The sequence below is a fragment of the Microcebus murinus genome, chromosome 15, assembly GCF_040939455.1.
Source record: "Microcebus murinus isolate Inina chromosome 15, M.murinus_Inina_mat1.0, whole genome shotgun sequence".
In the NCBI taxonomy this organism is placed as follows: Eukaryota; Metazoa; Chordata; class Mammalia; order Primates; family Cheirogaleidae; genus Microcebus; species Microcebus murinus.
Genome location: NC_134118.1, coordinates 62,748,801 through 62,776,340, shown reverse-complemented (window position 1 = coordinate 62,776,340; position 27,540 = coordinate 62,748,801). Strand labels below are relative to the sequence as shown.

General features: G+C 39.1%; 1 protein-coding gene and 1 long non-coding RNA gene across 26 annotated transcripts in view; one reads left to right on the top strand and one right to left on the bottom strand.

Moving 5' to 3' along the window:
- The first annotated feature begins 2,317 nt into the window (after positions 1-2,317).
- Positions 2,318-17,611, top strand: LOC105882482 (uncharacterized). Its single transcript, XR_012923264.1, has 3 exons — positions 2,318-2,625; positions 9,684-13,188; positions 16,670-17,611. It is a non-coding gene; the product is annotated as an uncharacterized LOC105882482 (long non-coding RNA).
- SORBS2 (sorbin and SH3 domain containing 2) overlaps positions 9,780-27,540 on the bottom strand; it is a 202,388-nt gene continuing 184,627 nt past the window's right edge. For all 25 annotated transcript variants that reach the window (XM_012784888.3, XM_076010666.1, XM_076010661.1 and 22 more), the window contains 3 exons: positions 17,607-17,656; positions 13,637-13,743; positions 9,780-11,949 (listed from right to left, as the gene is read on the bottom strand). In XM_012784888.3, the coding sequence (XP_012640342.2) occupies positions 11,888-11,949; positions 13,637-13,743; positions 17,607-17,656 (219 nt within the window). In that variant the 3' untranslated portion in view covers positions 9,780-11,887. The remainder of the gene's footprint in view (positions 11,950-13,636; positions 13,744-17,606; positions 17,657-27,540) is intronic.

Sequence of the window (27,540 nt, the reverse complement as noted above, 5' to 3'; positions counted from 1 at the left end):
TTACTGTTTTTGAGTTATGAAGTTAGAGATTTTATAGGCTCAACCTAATACATTTTGTCTAGGTACACATACACACATAGAAAAATGTACGTATACACATACCTATGTTCTAAATGCAGATACACATATGTAAAAATATACATTCTTCCTTAGAAATATGAGATTGCAATGTTTTGTGACATTTTTTCATTTAACAATGTGTTGTGAACATCTTTATACATCATTTAATATATTTCTATGAGGCCATTTTTAAACAATTACATGCTATTTCACAGTAAAGACTGCTATAATTTATTAGAAACAACATCAAAATATCTACTAGATAAATATCTAAATATTTATTGTTAGATATTTAAGGTTTTAAAAATAATTACTTAATATCAGAAATAACATAGTAATACTATGTATAGCTAAACATTCAGAATGAGTTCCTTGGAATAAATATATAGAGATGACATTACTGGATCATTGGATATACAGTATTTAAAGTTTTTGTTATGAATTGTCAAATCATTATCTCCCAAATTTATCAATTTACATTCCCATGAACATGATATGAAGATGAATCTTTGCATAGTTGCCAATTTACTGGGAGAGAAACTGTAACATTTTTGGTTCCTGGGATTAGGTAATTATTCATATACTTAGAAGTTATATGTTTCCTTTGTCTTTATCTTTTTAAAGGAATTATTTCTTCATGTGCTTTGCTGTGCAGTCTCTTGACTGAACCTTCTGGTACGGAAGGCTGAGCTCACAGTCTGGGCTCTTCTTGCTAATCCTAATGAAGGTAGTCTAGCCTCACAGCCAGTTTGTATGAATTTCTGTTTCTTTGAGATCCATTCCAATTTGCCACTCTGGTGTTTTCCCAATATATTTTCTGTGAAAATTTCACAGACAGTGTAGAAATGGAAGGATTTTGATGGTTGAGTTGGTTTTCTTCATTTTACCAAGGAGGATGTTGATACCTGGCCATGTTGGTGACTTTCTCACTGTCACAGACCACAGGAGGGCAGAGCCCAGGCTGCGGAGGCCCAGGCCCTCTGGGTCTCTGCAGAACCACCCACACAGATACTGGCTGGTAGTGCATTACCCAATTTTTCTTCTCTGTTCCTTTTCTGTTTCTGTCTGACTTCTTACTCTATTATTATGTCACGTCATCTTCAAGAACTGATTAGCATACTGTGAAAAATTCTGATACCTGTTTTATATAATATCTGTCTTAAAAATCCTTATTGATTTAAAATGAATTTTTATTTATTTACATATTAATCTTATTTGTGCAAATGTATGGGGTACATGAGAAATTTTGTTACAGGTATATAATGCATAGTGATCACATCAAGGTATGCAGGGTGTCCGGCACCGTAGTACAATACATTTTTGTTAAGTACATTCATCCTACTCTGCTATCAAATACTGAATTTATTCCTTCTATTTGACTGTGTTTGTGCCCTTTAACCTACCTCTCTTCATCTTCTTTCTCCCCAGCTCACTCTTCCCCATCTCTGTTATCTACTTTTCTGCTCTCTGTGTGTTCAAACTTTTTAGCTACGCCGTAAATGCCATATTCTGATTGTCTTCTTCAAACACCTAGAAGAAGATCTAACTGCTATATTCAAACGTTTGACACTAATTAGAATCAGCTTAATGGTAACTTCAAAAGGAAGGGCAGGGATCTAGGCTTTCTGTGCCAACTATGTGTTAGATTGTATATTTTATCTTATTTACTCCTCAGATAAACATTATGTGATATTCTTTTATGTATACCCTTTATACAAGCTAACCAAAGTTGTCACCAGTTCAGGGCCGCTTCTTTAGAAATCCAAGTGAGTCTGAATTTGAAAAATATGCTTCTCATACTGTTTATAGGAGTTGTATTGGCAAAGCAAGGCATTCACTCCTTATACTTTTTTTTTCTGTTTTTGTAAGTTCTGAATTCCAGAACGATCCTCACATAGTATGTCATTTTTAGCACCCACATGTAGTAAAAAAAGGAGGCTTAGACGCTTTTGGATTTGAAGTTGACACAGTGGTCCTTGTTATTGCTTTAAATCTTTTCTTGCTGGGAGAAAACGGCTCCTAAAATGGGAGGAGTATTCGTGACCCCATTTAGAAAATTGGTCATCTCGTCTATGTATCATCAGCGTTGAGAAGTATGCTGTGGTTTTCAATACAGTTGTCTGGCAATTTATCTTTGATGGTGAAAGCAATGCCATACCCTGGACCCCATGAGCAGATGTCTGCTAAGCTTTCTGTCATGTCATCGGACAGCTGACCAAAGGCAAAAGTGTGTGTTGAGGGATGTTGAGAGTGGGTGGGAGGTCTAGATAGCACTGAGCTCAGATTTCATAAACATTTTGAGATTTCTTCATTAGCAGGGAGATGAGAGACAGAGAGTGAGGGAGAGAGAGGGAAGATGATGTTTCAGAGCCCTCCTTATATATACTTTGAACAAATAGTACGGGTGTTTTTCCCAGGAAACAGGCCAAAGACAAGCTTGCTAATTTCAGCTTATTTCTGTCTGCCACGAAGGAGCTTTCTTTGCTGAAGGGTTGGGGGAAAATGCCAGTAATTCTAGGGAGAAGCTTGTGCTATCAGCGACTCTGATAAGCTGTCCAATACCGGGTGAGTTTGTGCAGGAGCAGCCTTTGAAGTGGGCGTTCTTATTAAAAAAAGTAAGCAGATCTCATGCTCCAAGTCTGGTCTGTAATGACATATCAGGTTCCGAATAGTTTGATGTCTGTGTGTGTGTTTTCTTTTGTTTTGAATTAAACACACTCTATTGATATTGAGTCATCAAGATGAGCTCAGTGAAATTATCAAAGAGTCGTGTCTTGCTGCGTCAACAGCTCTGAGTCTCGGCCCCCAGGGGCACTTAGTTGAGATGTTGGTGGCATTCAGTCAGAAATTGTCACGCCTGAAGGGCTTGAATGCCAAGCTTGAGTGGAATTTTGGTCTTGATATTCTATTCCTTGTATCAAAATTCATCTGTAAACAAATAGTGGCAGTGGTTCAAATACGGGCTAATGTCTGAGTAATGACAGTATAAAAGTGCTACTGGCCAGTACTGCATGATAGACCCAATAAAATGAATATTTATGCCAATGTAATATTGAGATAAATTTTACTTCATGTTATTAAAGAATAGTCAGTGAGTCATCAGAAAAGTTACACCAATTCTTTGCCATTTTGTTCAGTGGGATTTTTCTGGGATAAATATTATCTATGAATTCTTATGCTTATACCTCACTGTGGCCTCATCTATACTTGCACCTGGTGAAGAACATTGACATTCATCATTATCCAGCTAACAACTTGTGATATTACTAACTCATTTTCTTTTAATATTTTAACACTTCTCATAAAATATATATGAATATTTATACTCAGAGGCAAACACAGTTGATTGAATGTTTCAATGCCATTCTCTGTCCCCTGTGGAAGGGAAACTAGCAGACTATTGACACTTCCTTTGAAGGTTGAGTGTGCATTTGAGATTGCTTCTTAAGCAAATAATTGAGAACATATAGTGAAACAAAGCAGATGGAATATTCTGGTCCCGGAACTAGGTGTCAACTGGAGATCTCCGAAGAGTCTGGTTGCCTGAGGCATCCTCTGAGAGCTCCATGTCCATCCCCTGTTTCTATCTTGCTTCCTCAGCTCACCCTTTCTAAGTTGTGCAGTTCTAATTTGGAGAGGTGCTGTGCCTCTCACGGAGGGTGTTGCTGCCGTGGAAGTAGCCATTTTGTGAACCTTGGTGTTGTAGACTGAATGTTTGTGTCTCCCCCTCAAATTCATATGTTAAATCCTCATCCGCAGTGTGATGGTGTTTGGAAGTGGGTCTTTGGGAGGTAGTTATGTCATGAGAGCAGAGCCCTCATGAATGAGATTAGTGCCCATTGTCACACAGACCCCAGAGAGCTCCCTTCTCTTTCTACCGTGTAAGGACACAGCAAGAAAAAGTCTGTCTATGAAGAAACAGGCCTTCACTGGACCTCAAATCTGCTGGTGCCTTTATCTTGACTTCCCAGCCTCCAGAGCTATGAGAAATAAATTTCTGTTCTTTATAAGCCATCCAACTTGTGGTAGTTTGTTAGAGCAGCCTGAATGGATGAAGGCACTTGGGGACCAAGAGTTCTGAAGAGTTGACAAGAGAATAGTCCAGAAACAGGATGTGGATAGCTTCATGATGGACCCCATAAAGAGAGATTCAGCCACCAAGTCCAGTTCAGTGAATTTGTCAAAAGTAGGTGGTGCTTCAGTACCTATCCTTACACTCTAAAGATTCACCAGAATGTTGTTCCATGACTTAAGACTCCATGAAGTATTTTATCATGGGACATTATTCTAAACCCACTGGAGGTACTCACCTGGCTCTGATAATGTATGGAGTAAACACAATAGTGAAAGCTGAGATCAGAGATAGAGATTTGTCTCCCTGTGGAAGGACACTGCTATCCTCAGTCTTAGGCAGAGCTTCTACATTGAAGGTAGACTCCTAGGCTGTGCAAGTTTGTACATAATTGACAATTAATGAGAAGACCTTGCTAAATTTTTATCCCCTGGTAATCTAGAATTTTTTTCATGCGTTACTGAATATACCACTGGTTGTTTGGGTTGGGGTGCTCTATGTTTGTGGGGTGGGGAAGTGAAGGGGCTATCTTCTCTCCATGGAGCTATAAACTGAACTGCTCCACAGTTATCCCCTCTTATATCTTGTTTCTGTATGCAAATCCCAAGTTAAGGATGGGGTAGGGAGGAAGGGGGATTTCAGTTGTTGTCACCCTCTGGAATAAGATAGATCTTCTGCATTTGTCATCCACTGGGAACTGGGGGGCAGAGAAGGATTAGGGGGAAGTGGTTGGCCCTGAGAGAAGGCTCGTGTTAGTCTTCTAGGGCTGCCACAGCAAAGTACCACAGACTAGGGGGCTGAGAAAATAAACATCCGTTTATTTTCTCACAGTGCTCGAGGCTGGAAGTTGGAGGCGAAGGTGTCAGCAGGGCTGGCTCTGTCTGGAGGCCTCTCTCCTTGGCTTGCAAGCAGTCTCCTTCTCCTGTCTCCACCTGTCCTTCCCCTGTCTTTGTCCTAATCCCTTCCTCTCTCTTCAAAGGACTCCAGTCATGTTGGATTCGGGCCTGCCCATGTGACATCATTTTATTTTAATTGCCTCTTTCAAATGCCCTATCTCCAAATACATTGTGAGGTGCTGGGCTTTACAACTTCAAGGTACAAATTTGGGAGGTTGAGGACACAATTCAGTCCCTAACAAGGCCTGAGCTCCTGGTTTTGTATCTGAATGTCGACTGGAGATGCGAACAGTCCCACTCTTTGACTCACTAAGGACACAGACAGGAGTCTCACATTGTAGGTGGGGTGAGAGTTCAGAGGGGCAAAGAGGATGCCCAAGTGCAGCCTAGTGAGGTGGCGTCCTCGAGGTCTCACTCAGAGCCCAGGCTGGCCCCCTCCTGGGGCCCTAGAGTCTGCACGTCTTCTGGAAGGAAGTGGAATCTTCCTACCCTATCCGTGCCACCTGCAATCGGCTCACTAATATCTGAGCTCATCTGACTTCACGCGCCTGTGTGAGACGTACGACATCATCTCTGAGATCCCCGTGGGAGGGAACAGCCTCTCTGCCCAGGGCCGGCTTGAGCACCAGACCCAGATGCTTTTACTGTGGCCATTTTGCCCAGGCACTTTTCCCGAGATTATCGTTTATCTATACACACGCATTCAGCTTGCACCTCATCACGCCACGCTGATTATCTGACTCCTTCCGAGGAGTCAGACTCTGGCCTTACCTCCAGAATTTGGGAGGAGCAATTACTTTCTACCAGAGGATCCGGATGGGCTAGTCCCAGGGCAGATGAGGAGACCATTAGGGCTATGGCTCTCAGCTCTTTAATTCTAGACTTAAAATATATATATATATATATATATATATATATATATCTTTCCTAAAGTGATTTATACTCTTGATTCTGCTAAGTAGCGTGAGTTAGCCCAGGGCAAGGCGCCTGGGCCTGAGCACTGTAGGTAACTCGGCTGTCCTCTGTGCTATGGGACGCTAGCAGCTGCCCCGGCCTCCGCACGCTGGACGCCGGTAGCACCTCCCAGCCGTGACAACCACAGATGTCTCCGCACATTGCCAAACGTCCCCTGGGGGAGTGATAAGCCCCCCTCCCACCCAGGGTGAGAAGCACTGTGCTAGTGCATTATAAAAAATATTTTAGATCTAACTTTTCTGGAATATACCTAATTTTAAAATAAATGATCATCTGCTTTGGCAGTTTGATTCAAAACTTGTGCACTTTGCTAACCCTGGGAGGGTTTGGGTGTGACATCCAACTGCTCTGCAGTTCACACATTTCTCAATTTCGTCTGTCTTCCTCAGCCTCCCCTTAGCTGCAGAGATGCCTAATGCATGTGATGGCTTATGGTAGGAAGATAATAAATGTTCTTTTCTTTTCTCTCTCCATCTTTCCTTTCCTTCCTCTACCAATTCCTCCGATAACGTTAGATTTTCTAACTTGGTGGTCATTCTGTAATTCTTGCCTCAGGGTTTTGAATTAATTGTGTTTTCATGAATCTTGAGGGTTGACTTTAACTTTTCCTCACTCTTTTAATAGACCTTTTCTGTAGACCAATTTGCTAATGTCAAATAGGCTTAAAACATGATTAATTTACTTTATTTCAGGGTCCTGCTCAGGAGTAAGTACAGGTAGTAAAACAGTATGTTCACTATAATCCCATGTTTCACCTACATACCAAACTCACATGCAAACACACTAATACACACATGTGCAGAAAAATACTCAGGAGGGGTATGTTCCAAAGTGTAATTCTTACCCTGAATGGGACTCTGAGTAAATATGTTTTTTTTTTTGCTCATATATAGCTTTTTAATTTTTCCAACAACAAGCATCTATCAATTGTGGGATTAAAAGAGAAAAAAAAAACGCTTAAAAAGTGATTCTCAAGTTTTTGCAGTATCAATTCAAGATTAGGCACCCGTCCACTGGTGCTGTTAATGGTAACAAGAGTTGTATTTGAAATGGCATTTATTTTTGGAAGACCTAGGGACAACTGAGTCACCCATCATATTTTAGGGAAAAGAATGAAACAAGAAACCCCAAATGAACAGGTGAAGATTTGCTTGGCAGATTTCTGTCTTGTACTGAAAGTTTTTTGGGTCAGGATACATGCATGTGTATGAGCTCAGATGGAACTTTCCTGAGCTGCCGAGGGGCTGAATTTAGCAGTGAGCTAAGGCTCTGGGTCACTTAGTGAGTCACCCAGCAGAGAAGGGCTGGTGTATCCTGGGGCTTTGTGTATTTAAAAGATGGCCGGTGAGCACACAGTGTTCCTAGAGCACGCTGGGCTTGCTACCTCCCTGGCGCTCAACAACGCCAAGCGCCAAGCACTTCCCCGGAGCACCACCAGCTGCCGCGCTGGCAGCAGCCTCTCGTGTCTTGGTGAATCACAGCTCTTGGATAGGCTCATGCTCAGCTAAAACATATCAATAATTGAGTTGTTTTCTCACTGGTCACTGTGCACTTTTAGGAACCAGAATTAGCTTTCCCCAGGGAAACATTATTGTGCTGAAGTGGGCATATACCTCTTTCTTGTCACCCTACGTGCAGTAAGATTCTGTAACGAGGGGTGGCTGTGTTTGTGAGAATGGTGGAGAGGGAGAGAGGTGTTTGGATGCAGCTGTTTAACTCTGAGTACACAGTTTCATCAGCAGTGTGTTTAGCACCAAGCTTGGGTGGTCTAGAAGAAAGATTATAGGCTTGGAAGATAGGAAAACCAGATTCTAAATCCTATTTCCACCATGTACTATGTATAATATCTTATACATATGGATAAATTATTTAATCTTTCAGAGTCTCAGCTTCCTTGTCTATAAAATGGGCACAAAGCAGATTTCCTCTTAGATTTGTTCTGAGGATAAAGACACATGTAAGTAACAACCTGGTATATACAGATGTTCACTGTTCTTTTCCCTCTGGTCAGTTTGCAGGTTTGTTGCTGACAATTAGCATAGCCCAAGGGGTCACAAATTTTTTCTGTAAAGGCCCAGATAGTAAATATTTTAGGTTTTGTGGGCCAGGAGGCAAAATTAAGGTTATGATGTATATATTTACATAACAAAGAGAAAACACATTTCCACCAATTTTTACGTATTAAGACTATAACCATAATAATATAGTTTTTAAAATGAAAATTTACTAATGAAAAGAAAGAAATTCTTTTTCTAGGGAGATAATATTTCACTTAATTGGGGTTCAAAGTTAGTGTTCCTTATCATCAAACTGATCGCCAATGTTCATCTACACAAACCATTCTTACCTTGCAGGTCCACAGGTCACAGGTTGCCAGTCCCTGCTGCGGTTTGTGTATTAATAGTGCCAATCGCTGCTTGTGCTCTGACTCTAACCATTGACAATGAGTAAATAATTTGAAATCCTAACCAATACAGAAACAACCGTTAGAGAGCTGCAGTCTGGAGAGGGGGAGGAAATAAGTTAATCTTTAAATAAACAGGCACTTGGAACCTGACAGAGTGCTTAGTCTTACTTGATCAAATGATTCTTTAAAGAATATCTCCATTGGTGGCTGAAATTTGGAAAACAGAAGGAAGAAACTATCAGGCCACATAAACTGACCACCTATGAAGGGAGATCAAACAGTGAGTGATTACGGAAACAGTCACTCAAACAGGTTCTTTCTGCTTTTGATCAAGTAAGAAATGGACATGTTTGTTTTTAGTGATGGTATAGCTCAAGGGTCTCCAACCTATGGCGAGCTGTGTAATTATTTCATTATATATATTATAATGTAACAATAATAGAAATAAAGTGTAATAGATATAATGCATTTGAATCATCCTAAAACATCCTTCCCTGCCCGCCCTTGCTCCCCAGTCTGTGGAAAAATTGTCTTCCATGGAAACGGTCCCTGGTGCCAAAAACTTTGGGGACTGCTGGTGAGGCTAACGGAGGTATTGAAGTTTGGCACCTTAGTATCAAAGTGTCCCTTCCGTTTGCTCTTCCCCCGCGCTGGATGCCCAGATTCAGATTGATCTAGTTGTGTTACCCTTAAGAGCTTGGATGAAAACAGGACCAAAAGAATATTATGGGGTATATTCTTCTCACAAACGGAACGCATTTTAGTGGAACGCTTATGGAGTAGAAACGATCCAATGGAACAGAGGGGACCAGAGAGGATTTGAGAGACAGGTGTAGAAAAGGGTTGAAACGCAGAGCTAGAAGGGACTGGGATATGAGAAAGGATCCAAATAGACATCCTTGCTCTTTCCATTGTGTGACAGAAAGGGGGCCCCACTGTAACCGTTATCTGAAATTGCCTGAAGTCTGAACTTCCCTGCTCGTGGGCATGCATGGAGGCTGCCATGCCAACGGTGCTGCCGCTGACCAGGGCAGAGATTTGAAAATTTAACATAGTTGAATTGGGGAAGTGCTTAAGACTTCTTTTAATTAACTCCTCCTTGGAAAAATAGATGTTTTTTGAGGTAGAAATATTTAAAAATGTATTATTTTAGCTGAGGAGCAATGTTTAGCCAGACAGTGTTTAGCAAATAAGCTTTGATGGTGGGTTTAAAAATATTTCTCCTCTTAAGTTGATGCTGATACATTTTTTTTCTCCATTTATCTGTTAACAGAACACAGAGCAAATGCATTTTCTCTTAGTTTAACTAACAAATTGGAATGAAATACACGGCTTGTGTACAGATGAATGTCAAGAAGAAAAACTGAAGTATACTTCCAAGCAAAATTTATTAGATGTCTATTCAAGAAAAACACAATGACCTTTGCTTGTAAGGATTCAAAGTCAATCACCTGAAAGCCAGGTATGAATATTTTTCCTTTTAAAATCAGATACAGAGAGTAGAAACAGTAATTTTTCTTAAATATGACAGGCAACAGATATTGAAGTCTTTTCTCATAAATGGCATCAGAGAGAATTATTCATATATCGGCAAAGCTGCATGCAGTTGACTTAATTTCAAACCCAAAGCCTTTAAAATACAAAGCTGGTTGTGAACTTGACAGTGATCAAGGCAGGCTACTCAAAGATGTTTCTTTACCTTCTTCCTAATGAAATTCCTCTGTAATCAGTATGTATGTACATTTCAGTTTGGCTTCTAAGATCTCTTAAATTCATAAACTTTTGCATAAATGCTATCTGACAGAATCGCACCGTCAAGAGGTGCTTGTGATCTGTGAGATACGCAAAGGATAATCTGCCGAAAGTGTTTTTGAGCTTAGTTTAAGTGCAGGATAAAGACCAAATTAGGAAATTCCCCTGTTTTCTCAACAACTGAATAGTCTGTACAAAAAAGGAGAAAACATATGTACAAAATTCTAACCTCTACGTACATTGTGAAAAGATCAATCACTGTCCACGGAAGAAATGCCATAAAAAGTTTTGTCTATAAGGTGCTCAAGATCCAAAGATGAATAGATCTTATGCAAAGTCATAAGAAATACAAAGCTAGTTCTCGGAGTATGTGTAATTCAGGCACTGTTTACCATACTAAATCTTTCAGATCTCAATATCATTTTGCAAATTTCTGCTTCAGGGCAGAAAATATAACCTGAATGATTTAACATTGTCTCTAAAAAGTGCCTAATTTATTCCTAGGAAATATTTTACACACACCAGGAAAATCAGGCTCAACATATTCCTGTCTTCAAATGTAGCCAGGATTCTGAGTTCCATAGAAGAAAAATAATTATCATAGTAAAAATAATTGTATTGATCATAATCCTTGCTAAAGCCAACCTTAATACCTGTGATGTTTCTGTACTCTATTTCTATAAAATAATGTGCAGGACTCTTTTACATTTCCATAAAATGTACAACATATTGTATGGATTATATGTTTTCATACAATCTCAAATGTGTATGTGTACACACAGTGAAATCTTACCTACTAGTATTGCTTACTGATACTTTCAAGTGTCTATGTTAGAATAATTCTTTGCACCTCTCACTAACACTGCTTTTACTTAAATTTTATCAGATAAATAAAACACTAAGAGTTCATTGTTCATGATGCTAATTATTACATTTTAATATAAAATGGCAATGCAACTTTACAACACAATAGCTTTTTTTCCCCCCTGTAGTCTAGCTGAACCTCTTGTATGCTCATGATTATTACCAAAGGCTTTTTATTCACTGACTGTTTGCAGTTCTAAAAAGTACAAAAAAAATTGCAGGAAAAGACTTCCATTTGAAAACTCACATTCAATCAACAAAATCACACTCATCCAAATGAATTTTCCTACTCTTGCTTTAGAGGTTGTAATCACTGTGCATATTACAACATATAAGTGCAGGCAAACAATAGCTGAAGTACAGTTGTCATATCGTGTAAACCAGGACACTAGGCAAACTTGTGAAAGGAAAATACACTGCCAAGCTACGAATGTGAAAATGCAAACCACAGCATTTCTTAATACGCAATCTTCTGGTTGCCTGAGGGGAGAACATCTTCCAGAGATGGTGAAATATGATCATGAGATTGGAGAGCCTTTTTTGTTGTTGTTTTGCTTCAAATCCTTAAATATTTTAATCTAAGTATAGTGATTTTTTTTTTTTTTCTGATCCCACATTTTGACTTTTCAAAGTCTGGAGCAGAGAGCAGCCCTGCGCGCTTTCACGTGGAGGCCGATCAACGTGCGCGTCTCCCCCAGGCCTGCGGCGGCGGGTACTCTGCTGGTGGTTTGGTGGCAGGTGACGATGGTGACGGCGTGTTGGAAACCATAAGGCATGACAACGGGAGGCCTTCGGCATGTGTCAGGCGAGCGTATGAAGATGCGTTGCTGAAATGCAGCATAAACAAGGAGGGAGAGTGATTCACAGCCTCTTGACATAGTTTCCGGGAAAAGTACCAAAGAATTTGGTTCTTCTTGAGGTTCCTGAAAAATAGAAGCAATAAATGAAAGGGGGGTAACAAGGACGAAGGATCAGTTCATATAGGGGGGCTTGATCATTTCCCATTTACAAGGCTTCGTTAAGAGAGCAACCCCCGAGGGGTTTGGGAGCAGAAGGAAGACAACTCGCATCGGGAAGACAGAGGAAGCAGTGTTTGCTGCCTAAGTGATGTGCTCCCCTCACGTCCCGCTAAACCACACTCGGCCTCAGCCTCGCAAACTAAGGAGAAGGAGGGTCCTCGGAGGAGGTGGGTGGTAGAACTCAGCCCCTAGCTGCTGAACAGGAGAGCGAATGAGGAACAAGGTGGCAAGGTGGGAGGCTGGCAGGGTGACAGGAAGAGTGGAAAATCCTAAGGCAAGGGCCTCCCAGGGGCCAGGGGCTCCCTTGACACAGGCGTGACATTAAGGCATTATCAGGGACATTGTCACTGTCAAAAGAGTTTTATTATCTCATAGAAGATCACGCTCAGTGCTACATCACTCATTTAAAAATAGCACTGGGCTTTCCTAATTCTGTAAGTGGAAAAAAATAGCACTATTTTATGAGGCCAGAGCCCCTCATAAAATAGAGAAATTGTGAACAATTCACAAAACCACTAACAAAAAAAAAAAAAGGAAGCTTGACTACTATTTGCAGGTGGGGTTCTCTCACTGGGCAGGATTTCTAACGTGTTGTGTTAAACCCAATGCACAAATGACCATCCTTATAATTCTCTTTTGTTGAAGATAATGTTATCCCTTGGAAACTTTTTGTCGAAGTAGGTGCACTGAATTCTTCTTTAGGATTTCCAGCACAAATAAAGTGAAGAGGGTCTCTAAAGTTTCCCCTCTCCTTTATATTCTGAAACTTACTGTCTTGGTTTGCTGACTGTTCCCCTTGCTCCCTGGGTGGGCAAGTCATCTTACTTTGCTGCTAGATGGGAATTCAAGAAAGTAGAACCAGGGGCTTGTGTCTGCTCGTGGCCTCGGTTCTTTCATTATTTCGCCACTAATGGATGTGTGTGGGGAAAGACCACATTTCCTCATCTCTTGCTCCCCTGCATCCTCCTGTGCCTGTATTGTTTTTCTTTTACGTCTTTCCTCTGTGTCCCAGTATGCGATAACTTTTGTCTACAAATGTTTTCTCAGAAAATCTCGTCTTCTTTTAAGATGGTAACAATGGGATTTCCTTGTAAGTGGGAAGAATGAAACGTCTCTCCACTTCTATCACAAGTTAAAGCCAAGGTGAGTCATTGGGCTTTTAAGGCACCTACATCAGACCTAGTAAACGAGTGAGTTTTTCACGTAATCTCGCTCCCTCCCAAATTAGATCCTCACTGCTGATAACTAACATTTTCCATGGATATTCCATCAATATTTTTCATCTGGGGACGATTTTCTTATTGCTGTTCTCAGATCTCAGTCTTTTCTGGTTGTGCTATTTAAAGAAATTTTCTTCTCTCCATTGAGTTGGAAATAAAACTAGAAAAAAATCACATATGCCCAAAGAAGTACATACTAAACTATATAAAAAATGCAGTAGCCTTTGGATTGCATTGTGCATATGGATGTATGAAAGATCAAAGGCCTTATGCATTCAAAAGAAAGCTTGACTATTACAGCAAACCATGCAAGTGAACAAACGCAGCAAATTAGAAAGCAGCGGAATGTGTCTGAAAAGATGTACACATACCCACAAACCACCCATCATCGCACTTTTCCATCACATCTATGACGTCACTTTCTCGGAGCTCCAGCTCATCTTCGTTCCTAGGAGTATAGTTATACAGAGCCTGAAACCTTAAACGGGACAAACGAGCGTGTTTTAAAAAAATCTTTACATCTTTGTGAAACTGTAGAAGAAAGCACAATATTCATTTCACCCTTAACGTTTCTATTTTTATCAATTTATGATATTGGGTAGTGAAAGTCTGGTAAGCATGAAAAATAAATAAGCAATATTTAGACTTTCACAGGAATTAGACCACTGCAATAACATTTTGAAACTCACAGTGAGGAATATTCATGAAAACTTGTAACATTCATGAATCAGTTAGCATTTATAAATCAGACCTGCATTGTAATTGTCCAATATAATGTCCATCATCCAGACATTACATGATAGTACACAAACATAAAATAACTGATACTTGCATTATTCAGTTATATAAAAACAAGACAGAATCACAGTTTTAGCTAGCCATCATCCGAAGCAAATAATTGAGCCTCGAAAATTGAAATTTCAAATGGATTTAAATTGAGATATACAACATCTCAGACATGTGTTTTCTACATCACTATATGGGAATCACAATAAAAGAGAAGATTATTTTTTTCACCAAGATGAATTCTTTAAAGCTGTGTGAATCAGTGTTTCCTGAGGATTTAGAATTTGAAAAAATCTGATGCAATTCACCTATGAAATTGTTGAGTGGATGAATTCTACACACAGTTATCAACACACATTGAGTCAATCTCAAACGTAGATTATGGACAAAAGTTCCTTTTTAAAATGGGTCCTAGGGAAATGTCTTTGATTTTAAAACTCCTTCTTGAAATAATTTTATGTAAAGAAGAATTAATTACTGATAGAATGCTACCACTTTACTCTCCCTGCCCGAATTCTCTGAGAGCATTTATTATGGTGACACTGATCAGTAATGAATTCAGACATTGGAGCTGTTGTAATGGAATAGCATATACTTGAATGAATAGACTGGCATTTAGGAAAGTGAAAACAGAAATTATAGCAGCTGAGAAGGTCAGGAAGAATTTGACATACACTTAACATGAAAACTTCTTCATTATATGACTGAAATAACTATGAGAGGGGATTTAAAAAAATGGGTGAATTTGTTTCTCCTTTTCATAATAGTTATGTGATTCTGCTAATGTAAGAAAATAAGAACCACATTCTAGGGAGCTTTAGATTTTTCTTATGTCAACTTTAAAAAGTTGATAATATTAAATGCTGCTCTGGAACAAGACTGATTTATTTCTAATTACTTTATTGAATCATAATATCATATTTTGGTGGAATAAAACTCTTCCATCACTTGTACTCATATATCATGTCATAAATAAGAAACACTGATCCACTGGCTTCCCTCTCTGTGAACTTTTTGAGATTAATGGACTTGGATAAAGTTGACTTTGGGGGAGTCTGGAACTATGTTAATAAGATGGGGTGCCCAACATCCTTCCTTAGAAAACATTGTCTTCCTTGGTCTGTGCCAAAGCCTGAAATTCCCACAGTAGAGATCTCCCACAGCAGAGATTCTTCCCTGTTAATACTTTGTCCTTCTAGTAAGCCTTTTTAGCCACATATCTTTTGAGAATGGGCTTTCTGAGGGCTTTTGTAGAGAGAGAGGATTCTGGTCGTGGGGACGGTGGAGAAGGGTGCCGGAGTCCCACAGTGGTGGGGAAAGAGACAGGGAGGTGCTGCACACGAACATTACCTGATGGGATGTTCACATGGGACCAGCCTTAAGAGGAGTAGGCAAATTATCCTGTGGTTTGTGTTAAGGACTTGGTTGTGGAGCTTCCTGGGTGAAGGGATGATATTTGTGTATATCCTGGGGGAAAGTTGGGATACAAATTCCTACATGGTCCCTCTTCCAATTTCACCTTTGAGAAAGCTCGCCATTCCTGGGCTGCTATTTCCATGGATATCCACAGCACCTCTCACTGTGGGACAGCTGATTCTCTGATTGAGTTTCTCAGGCTTCAGCCATCAATCACCCTTCTCCCGGGCACCTCTCCAGCCACTTGTGGGGACAGGGCCTCCTTAAGACCACAAACCCCAGCTGCTTGAAGAATCTGAAGGTCCCAAGAATTGAGAAACCAAAATTGGCACGAACTCACACTGCACTTTTGTATGACGAAAGACAGCATGTTTGTCAAAATTTACTTACCATTCTGATTTAATTAGACCACCAAAAAAACAAAACAAAACAGAAAAAACCGAACAAAAACCAAAAAGGAGTTTTATGGAAACATAAACCCTCCGGAAATCCTCCTACCTCTGCTGGCTTTCAAAATCAGTGTTGCACGACAGGAAATGTAGTCGAATTGCAATTAAAAATGCTGTTTTGAAAGATGTGGTGGTGAGATGAATGATGGTGGTGGGATCAGGATGCCTCAAAAAGAAATCTGTCTTTCGAGTAGGAAATACGAAGCCAAACTGGAAACCCTCTATATAACTTGCACCTTTTTCTGGAACTGATTCCAACAGAACTCTGAATTGCAGTGACATAACATTATGTTCCTACTTTCGCTCAAAATCAATTATATTTTTTTAAATGAAAGATCAAGCAACACTCTGTAATGCCACTAAGTCAGGCTGTAATCAAATAGAAACTTAACAGGGAATGTTTTGTAATGTCCAAAACAGGACTTTGAAAATGTGTCTTCCTCCCACCTGCGGCCTCTGTGGTTTCTTAACAACCAAATGACCACGGCTGGATGTATTAACTCCACATCACACAAAACTGTGTAATAGAACACACGCTTTCATTCGTAAACTCCTTCAGAGCTGTTTAATATAAGGTGTTGGTAATGCAATAAACCTGAATAGCCCTGGAATTTATTCTTTTGTGATGTGATCCTATCATCATTTGTGTTTATAAGAGAACAAAGACTTTAGAATTACAAGTCGTATTTAAAGTTTTCCAATTAAGTGACATTTTAAATCATTATCACTTCTAACCTGTTCTTTCTACTATAGAGACTTTCCCTTAACAAGAACACCTTTCTGACTTCACTCTGCTCAGTGAGAGTCGCTACGTTTCAGGCCTGTGAGGACTGAGGAGGGACCCGGCCACTCACCAGGACCTGCCACGAGGAAGAGTCCAGGTGAGCAGAGTGTGGCAGTGGGCCGGGACTCCCTGTGTGTGCTCGGGCATGCCTAGCATGGTGTGGGTCCATGAGTGCACCTTCCCAGGGGTCTAGCTCCTGACTGACAGGACAGGCAGTAGCCAGTAGAAATGCACAACCCCTGAACATCTTTCATGGGTAAAATGGGGCCGAAAAAGACACACACAAAAAGAGAATCTTAAAGACAGTGTGTGCACCTTCAGGTTGATTTAACTTGTCTATCAGAAAGGAGAGAGAATTTGAAAAGAAAGTTTGAAAAGGCATTGTCCTGGTGCTGTGGAAGGAATTGCATGCAACTGAGTGACAGTGAGTGTTTTAATACTATCATTTTCAAAAGGTCCTTCTAAGCATGTCACTTTGGAATTACGTTATTAATATCACTTTAAGTCTGTTTTTACATTTAGGCCTACTTGTACAGCCTCCAAATAGGTATAAAAACAATGTTAGAATATTTCTGTGTGTCTTTAAATCTGTAGTTACTAGTTATATGGCTGGCAGAGCAGAGGAGTCAGGCGTAAATCTTAGGAATCACTGCAGCATAGGAAGGTTTTCCTAGTGCATAAATTAAAACCTTCTTGTAAAACCATGGGTTTCTTTTTAAAATTGGTTTCTGATCCTGTCATAAAAGATGGGGACTATTGTCATTTCTCTTAATTTAGGAGGTCTCATGTTAGTGACTTTGATCTCTTTTACTTGCCAGGCTGTACCATCTCACATTTCGGTACGTCAGTTTTCCATTTTGTGGGTCAAGGTTAGTCTTGAATTTAGAAGATAAGAAGAATACTTACGGTTCCCCCCCACCTTGAATGTTTTCATGAGTAAACACAGGACGCTGTGGCTGAAATGAAATGATTTCCAATGTAATCAATGTTTAAACTGGTACTAATTAAAAGATAATTTGGATAATGGCATGGTACTTTTCTTGACATTTAATATTTCCTGTTGTAAAAAACCAAGAGGAAGGAAAAAACCAAATAAAGGGTTTTCTGCGGGATTCATAATTAAAATATTTTGAAGGGTGCTTTAGAGTAAATCACGATAACCAAGGTTCAAATGTTTTGAACACATCTACAATCTAGTCTGCTCAAGCTTTAAAGAAAAGTTGGGCTTTTGTCCCATTGATTTTTCAAAGGCCAGGAATACGGCAAGAACATGGACAGCAACCACTAGAATAGGGGGTATAGACACCTTCATACAGCCTTATTCTCCAGCGCTTTCTCAAACAAGCAGAAAATAAACCACACTTAGTTTAACAGCAAAGTATCCACATTCATTCTTTAAACTTTTCCTTCACAGACGACATTTTCACATACAGTACACGTGGAAATATCAATAGGCAGACATCCCATGCTACATTTGAATTAACATTCTCTGTTCTCAATGTGGGGAAAACACATGCATTTTTAAAAAGAGAAAACAGAGAACTTTCAGAATGCAACAAACAATATGCAGGTAACATGTAACATTTTACCTTAGAAGAGAAATATTGGTAGAAATTCCCAGTGCACTGAACTCTCAAAAGAGTTTCCTTTCTTTTTAAACTAAGCATCAAGACCAGTATCTGTAATAGATACTTATAATATTGGAAATGACAAGCCTTAGCATCCCACATATCCACATTAAAATTTCAATGAATGAAAGTTAGCATGTTTGTTGAATACATATACTCAGTGTAATTTATATTGACTTCCTACATGGTATCTTTTAGGGGAAAATGCATATAATTCATTCACAATACATTTTAAAAGCATTCTGTCTTCTAAGTGATAGCCACATGGTTAAATAACAAAATCAGAATTTGTATGGCAATTATATGAGTGACTTTTTGGAGATGACTGAATTAATTATTAGATCCATGTCTTTAGACATCAGAACTGGTTCTTGGATTTGCATAGTTACATGTGGATTATTGACAGGCTGGAAATTTTTTTTCCTGCAAATTGTCCATAGAAACCACACTGGTGCCAGCTTGGATGGGGACTCTGGGTTTCTTTTAAGTCTATGAGTCTATGATCTGCTTCCTTCCTGAATTCTTTACCCACCCCCTTCCTATCCACGCTGTCTATCTAGTATAAGACTAGGCACTCACATTACTAAAACTTTAAGCTTTGAATCTATTAATCGGAGGTGTTTACTAACAATATTCTTAGAAATTTCATTCAATAGTCTGTGCATAGAATACTTAGAACTAAAAAGTGGGTAAGAATTACTGGACATGTGTGACTTAAAATAGTTTACTTCCATAAATCAATATAAAACTACTAACAACATATCTACTATTCAAATTATAAAATATACATATTAAATATATATTTAAATATAAAATGTATATTATTTTAAGAATGATTAAGACTAAATAATTTCCCAGTCATTTTAAAGGTCATTTAATTCAAGATATTATTAAATCAATTTAAATATATAAAAGTATAAATTATTCATAAGCCTATATCCTATTACGTTTCTTCAGTTCTCCTCCAATCCAACAAAAGTTTATACGTGTATAAAACTTTTTGCAGAAGTAAGATTTATGTCTATTAATTGCCATTTATACTATTTTGTAATAATTTTCCAGTCTTTTCTCAGTCTTCTTTTTCATTTTAAATTTCTGAAAAATAATGTTCCCTCACATATGTGTCCATATATCATAGTTTTATTAACAAGTTCTCTCTCTTTTTTGAAGTTAAGACTTGTCTTGTTTTTTTTTTTTTTTTTACTGTCATAAAGAACAATATAACACTTTTATACAAAGAGCTATTTTCTTCTTTTAAACTATTCCTTAAAATACATTCCCAGGAGTAGAATTTCTGGCCCAAGAATATGCATTAAAGCCACATGATTTTGAAATTGCTCATGTTAGCCATTAAAAAATACTGTGTACACAAAAGTAAACTTAAAAAATGTTTAATATGCCATATTTCATATTGTATACCAAGATAGCTACTGTTCTCTCACAAAAACAATCACAGCACCATTTGCAATGTATAACAGTTATAAATAAGAAAATATGGTTTGTTCTTGTTGTAAGAGAAAATTTTTCATAAAATATATTTTATTATGCTCTAAAAATGGTGTGCCTATTTCCACACATTTAAACCATTCTAATATTTTTAATTTAAGTAAAAGTTTTAACTTCTGTACCATGGCAGCTAGTGCTTGGTTAAACTGGTTGGTCTCATTTCATTGCTCCCTTATGTTAAAATGTGAATACTACTTTAAAAATCAAATTGTTCATTAATATAAAACAATCTACATTCAAAGTCTATATATATATATTCTTTCAGTTATCAGCATTATAATTTTACGGGTTTAATTCCTTTAATTCATCCTACCTCATAAATTATGCAAATGAACTGTCCTCTTGAAAATTATGCAAATTGGGCTATTGCTACAAGCCTGTGGCTCCCTGAATTGTACAGGTCTTGTGTTCCTGGGTGTGGCAGCTAGCAATGTCCTTGCTTTTACTTGTTGTTCCCAATATGTCTTTTTCCTTCTCTCAATATCCTTTAAACTCTGCTCCTCTTTTTCCCCTCAATCATCCATTTTCTATACTGTTCACATCCTCAGGCCAGAATTGATCACAGCTTTTATTAGCAGAGAAGTTGTGTATCTCTCATAATGGTGAGTCTTAGAACTTTTCTAACCTTGTCTTCAATAGCAGTTACCTCGTTGTCAATGTGGATAACTAGGATCAAGTTTTAAGAAAAGTTGACCAATTGCTGTATTTGAATTAATTTATTTTTAAAAGTATTTGAACAATAGAGGAATAAATAGCATTAATAATTATTTATGAGGGCATATTTGTGTCTTTCTGTTTTTGGCATTGATTACAATATAATCTTGGGGCTGCACCTCAGCTTCCCTGTCTCCAAAATCAATGGGTTGGACAAGATGACAACCTGACCCTCCCAGCGTTCCCATGAAGGAATCACATGTCCAAGATATTTCCTCGGACATGCAAAAGGTCCCCATCACCAGCCTTACACATGCAGTTGTCAGAGAGCTGTGACAACTGACGCTGGTCAGTTAATTCTCACGCGTATCAGTCATGTAAAAACCATAATGGAATAATTCGACTTCATTTTGTAAATTAGTAAGCCAAAAATCAAAGATATTGGATAATTTCTTAATATGATGAATACGAAAAAAAAGAAACAGAGTAATAATTTTGACTCACACTTTTTATTGTGTGAGAGATTACTATGGTGATTATATGGCCTAACTGGATCAAATCAGCATCTCCTTTTGTCCCTCAGGTAGTGTGTATGTTCTGTATGGGTATTCAAGCAACATGTCTCAGAAGACGAGCTTTTGCCATGCCTGCTGGCCTTGTCACTCAATGCGCGCGCACCTGAAGCAGACTTGTAGCGTATCTGCACTCTGTTGCCACCTACTGGTGAGCTGTGGCAGCAACAAGCTAAGAGTTGTTTTTGTTTGCGGTGAGCTCCAAGTTCCTTCAGCCTGATTAATTTTGGAAGAACGTTTTAAAGACCACAGAGTGATGAGGAATAGATATTCACCTGTTTTTCTGACCACATTATTCCCTTCCCACGTTTTAAATCCTTGAGATGGAATCACCTGTAAGCCACCAGTATTTGTTGGTCTGCGTTCCTTTCTATTTTAACTATCTGCTCAGGCATTTCTATTACTCATAACGTCTTAGCAGTTTTAAGATAAATATAGAGCAAAATACATTTGTGACATTCAGAGAGGCTTACATGAACTGTGATCTTAGGAATATGGTTTTCAAGGTAACACATTACAATCACTGTGCTGGAAATGCCGAACGAGAATTACAATATGCTTATATTTTCTTGATGAGTCTTAAGAGTACAATAAAAATGAGAAAACCCAATGAAATATCCTGCTGTTATCATGCTATCCTAAATATCTAACTTTTTCTTGGAAATGTGGCAATCATTTCTTTCTGTTTTAGTGTGGCTATTTTTTAATGTTGTTGAAAATTGACCTAAAAGAGGTTTTAAACACATGCTAATTTCAAAAGTCAGAACCAATCACAAGCCACTGTTATTAAGGAAGCCGGTTTGAAATAATCTAGAATCTCTGACGTAAGTGAAATATATGCTTTCCCATCTCAGATAGTGAGATACGGTCTGTCTGAAAGCCATCTGTCTATGTGTCTGCAGAGGTATCTCTGGAGGATTAGCTATATCTAGTATTAGGTAATTCTCACATGAGGATTGGCTGTTACTTTAAACAGTAATTAGGAAAAATCTTTGAAAGCATTATAAGCAGTTCTAAAGTTCTTAAATCATTTTTTTCATAAAATGCTAGTTTTAGTACTTTTCACCCAGAATTAGATGAAATTCTCCTAATAACAATAACATGCTTATGTTATAGGATTATTTTTTCTTCTTAAATCATGAAGGTATAACACAACTTTGCATAAATTTAAAGAAAATGGAATATTTATGGTTCACACCACAAACACATGTAGTTTAAGATACAAATACATAATGTAAAATCTGGCCAAGAAAAAACTTACAGTGACCCGAAGCATACCATCTTAGTGACTTAAGCAAAATTCATGGATGGGCCCTATTAATTGCAGAAAAAGCTTTCTTTCTGTTTTGACTCTGGAAGGCAGTTCGGTGGAGTCTAAGACTCTCTGTAAACTGACGTTCCTCTCTTTCTATGGTGACAGGAATCTCTGCCTCAGCAACAAAATGAGGTCTTACTGTGCAAAGCGAAAAACACACAAACGGCCTAAACACAGAGCAGTACTACATTTTAAAAAATGGAAAAGGAAAATGTCCTTTAAATCAAGCCCTTGAGAACTTGCAATGAAGAACCACAGGTGTGTGATAGATCAGCTGAGGTTAAACCAGGGTCCATGAAAACAGAAATGGTGACAGGAATCCTGACTTACATGCACAGATGAAAACTTCCAAACTTCTTGGCAGTATTCATCAGAATCAACGGTACCATTTAGAGTCCACTGATTTTAAAGTGCTGTGGATATTTGGAGTTGGGTGGTTCAAGGGAAAATAATTTGACCTTTAAGTTTAATGAAAGCCGTCCAAAAATTGGGAGTATGTAGAGTCCAGAAAGCAGTGTGGGGACAAAAGGGGAATTGAGTGAACCAGAGCGTATCACCAGAGCAGCAAAAGACTTTTAAACAAGGATTATGGATTAAAAATAGGCCCAGCACTGTGGCTCATTCCTGTAACCTCAGCACTTTGGGAGGCCAAGATGGGAGGATTGCTTGAGGCCAGGAGTTTGAAACTAGCCTGGGCAACATAGCAAGATAGCAAGACCTTGTCTCTAAAAAAAAAAATAGCCAGGTATTGTGGTGCATGACACCTGTAGTTCTAGCTGCTAGGCAGGCTGAGGCAGGAGGATCGCTCGAGCCCAGGAGTTTGAGCTCCAGTGAGCTACGATCATGCCACTGCACTCCAGCCTGGGTGACAGAGCAAGAACCTGTCTCAAAAAAAAAAAAAAAAAATCCAAATAAACTGAGTGACACAGAATCCAACATTACTGGAAGTGTGTGAGTTCAGTACTATATATGATTGGCAATGGTCTTGCTCTCTGCACTAAAAACAGTGACCAGAAAGCAGTGAGTTAGCATAGAAACAGGAGACAGATGTAGAAAACAACACACACTACCCCCTTATTTGTATAGTGGAGAATCTGATCATGTCTTCTTGGATTTTGGACACCTCACGCACACATAAAAGGGAAGCACATTTCCCCAAAGACTTAGGATAGGGGTTTCGAGTTCTGATTTCATGGCTCATCATGAAATGATGGTCACTTCGCCTCAAGGGTACCTCCAGCCCTACTTATGACCAGTTCACAGCAAAGACAACTAAGAAAGAGGCAGGCCACCAAACGGGGGGTGGGAGGGGTTGGCCAGGATGCGCGCCACAAGGCCGGGGAGTGCCGACCCTACCCTGTGGGAACCGCTGAGCCCTCTGACAGGCGAGCCGCAGGACCTCCTAGGCATCACTGGGCTACGAGGAGGCTTACCCAGGACAAATATCTCGCTTTTTAAGTCAGCCTGGAAAAGGCATAAGAGGTTCATTAGTTCTCATCTTCATTGCACAGCCTTCAGGAAGAGTTTTCCCGTTTTGATTTTTCCATGCACACGCAGCATGCCAAACTCCGACTCATAGCGGACGGGAAGGGTTAAGTCTGCACACAGCTCCTCTGGCTGCTCGTACAGTTTGCACACAGCAGGCACCAGTTGGTAGGTTCATAGGGGACTCACAGGCATAGCAGAGAAAGATTTGTAGAGGGAAGTTAGCATAGAAGAGAAGCTGGAATGCAATAGAGATGGCTAAGAACACACCTAAGAACACACCCTTATCACAGAATGCTTAACAACTGGGTTCTAGGCACCTTTAGACCCTACCTGTTTCTTTGTGCCTATTGAAGAGATGCAAAGTGCAGGAGGGGGAAATTGGGCTTAATATCTATCAAGTTTTATGGAAAGTGTCAAACATTTGTTGGAAGCAAAATTTTCTAACGAAACACATAAGAAGAAAATAAGGCTTTGGGGGGAAGGTGGTGAAATATAACTAAATACTGAATATTGCCCTAACTACAGGCTTGATTGTTTTGTGTTCTTTCAAAGTAAGATGTTTAACACGACAGTGAATAAGCTCACTTTCTTGTGTGTGAGTATGTTGTATTTTCTTTCCAATAGCAGATAAGATATGGCCATATACTGTCTGGTATTTGATGTGACTTAAGAGAACTTTAGTAGGACTGAAGGACGACAGGCATAGAGCTGAAATGTCTTTGAATGGGATTAGATTGAAGGAAAATTAGTTATTGAAATAGCTGACTTAGAGACCTGTTTGCCTTACTGCAGTGAATGATCTCTGTTATTAAATAATGTGTTTGTTTTACACAAATGCAGGCTTGGCTGGGTTATTTTAAAATAGAAGAACTGTGGGACTTGTCAAGTGGCATAGAATGAAGAACTGACTTGTCAAGTGGCATAATGTGAACCATTCAATCATTTCATAATTTCAATATTTGCCAGTAAATACACTTGCTTTTTAATTTTCAGGACACATATTTGAGAGTTTTTTTTTTTAAAGAGAGAAGTTCACAAGAAAAAGTTTCAGCATATTTTCTCCTTTTGTGGATTATAACCATTGTTCGAGGTTCTTTGTGAGATGAAGATGCAAGACCCTGTTCTTAAGCAGTTACCAACTGGAAGAGAATGACCTCTTCAGAAACGTCACAAGGGGACTGCAGGGCTATTTTTCTTTTTTTTTTTTGTTTTCTCCCTTCATTAGTACTATTATTTTGCAAAGTGCCATTGCATCAAAGGTACGGTGTACAGTGTTCTCATCCTGGAATTGGACTAATCTCTGTGCGTGAACTTCATCATTTCTACAGTGGAGATATTAATATCACACACTTCACTGGGTTTGGAAAATTAAAGATGTAGAGTTCTTAGAATGGTGTGGACACTCAGGAAGAGCTCGGCTATAGCTATCATTATTAACATTTTAAAATTAGAAAGACTATATAAATTATAAAGACTTAAAATATGAATTTAGATATTTCATAAAGAAATAATGGATATTTAGAAATAATAGATATTTCATAAAGAAATAATGAAATATAATGTGTTTTCATATACCCTTCCATCCCTGGTTTATACAATGCTTGTTTGTTTTGGTAAGAAAACCTGTTAAAGCAGCGTCAAAGTAGATGCTTATTAATATGATTAATTGTACTAGCTAATCATTGTAAGACTGGTTAGTTCTTCAGTAATTAGGCAAAGTTAAAATACCTCATTACTGGTTTTTGCTGCATTGCTGTTCTCCTTAGGGACTCTAGGATGTGTGAGGGTGACTACTGGATATTTTAAGCGGTCGGGTTTCTCCTCCTCTTCTTCCTCTTCGATGTGCAGGCTTGGTGTCGCCTCTGTGCCATCGTGGCCACCCCACAAGGTATCTGGTTCTTGAGACTCTAGCTGCCCTCTCGAGAGGGCCAACATAACCCCCTCACTGATTTCCTCCTCTTCCTCTCCAATGGCAGGGAGGGGTACGGGCAGAGAACCCACACCGGTGCATGTGGAGGCCACAAACTTATCACCTAACACTTCAGGCATCTTTTTGGGGTCTGCAAAGCTCCTTTGCATTTTTTTCAAATCTGCACATCTGTTTTGAGCTGTCTTTCTGGGGTCCTGAAGGGGCTTTGCAGTGCCGGCAGGTGCAGATGCTGGTGGCAGCGGGAGGAGGACAGAGGGCTCCTCCTTAATTTCGAGGACAGTCTCCTCTAGGATATTTGGTTTGGCTTCGTCAGCCAATAAGGTTAAAGCACTAAGCTTCTCCAGTTCATCCAGGAAGTTGTCCAGGAAAAGAGAAGTTGGTGTTGGGGCCAAAGGGTTTGCTGGTGGGTGCGCGGCTGTCAGGGACAGCCAGCCCTGGGCAAGTCCCTCGAGAGCGCCTGTTCCCGAGCCAGGTGACACTTGGTGCGTGGGAGGAGGGGCTGGTTCACTGGAAGCCAACTTAGAAGTGAGCGATGATTATGAAGTTAAAAAAAAAAAAACCAAGAAAAATAATAATAACGCAGCAAAACACAGAGTTGGAGAAATGCAGGAAAGATGTGGTAGTGAACGTAATAAAAGTAATTTTATGTTATCAGACACAGATTTGAAGATATTTTCAAGACCTCTAGATTCGAAGATATTTTGCTGGAATTTAATCACACGAAATCCTTTATGTTAAGTAGAACAGTTATTTCAAAAATAAAACTATAATACTAGTTTGGAAGGGGTCTTCAATGTCAAGCACGACAAAGCTGCCATAGAGATTATGAGGATGGACACCTTAAGAGACTTGATTTAATAGTTTACCTTTGAAACTATGTTTAAAAGATACCGTCGGCCGGGCGAGGTGGCTCACGCCTGTAATCCTAGCTCTCTGGGAGGCCGAGGCGGGCGGATTGCTCGAGGTCAGGAGTTCGAAACCAGCCTGAGCAAGAGCGAGACCCCCGTCTCTACTATAAATAGAACAGAAATTAATTGGCCAACTAATATATATAGAAAAAATTAGCTGGGCATGGTGGCGCATGCCTGTAGTCCCAGCTACTTGGGAGGCTGAGGCAGGAGGATTGCTTGAGCCAGGAGTTTGAGGTTGCTGTGAGCTAGGCTGACGCCATGGCACTCACTCTAGCCTAGGCAACAAAGTGAGACTCTGTCTCAAAAAAAAAAAAAAAAAAAGATACCGTAGGCTTCCAGATATTGATTTAGTAATATAAATGACTCTGAATAAATGTTAATGTAGAATGAAAACCAACAGTTAAGTCTTTTTTATTTTCAATGTGTTTAGCATTCTTTCTTCCTGCAATAGTGCCCAATCATTTCAGCTTTCACAATTTTCTCGCTTATGTTTGCAAGGTGACTAGAATATAGGGCATAACATATTTTAGGCTATTATACATTAACACACTTCTAGGTGAATACGTTACGAAAAATATTTTTCAAGAACAGAATGCCATGATCAGAATGGAAACTGAACTTACATAACTACTGTTTCAAGGTTTAAAAAAAATCTAAAGTAAATGTTTACAAAGAAAAGGCACATGTGATGCTAATGGAAGAGTAAATGTCTGCTAAGACTCCCATTCTCTCTTGAAAGCTTATAATTTGTGATGCTTAATCTCCTCAAGTAAAAGTATACTTCTGTATTTAATATTATCCATACATTTTTGGCATATTAAATAAAACAGTAAATC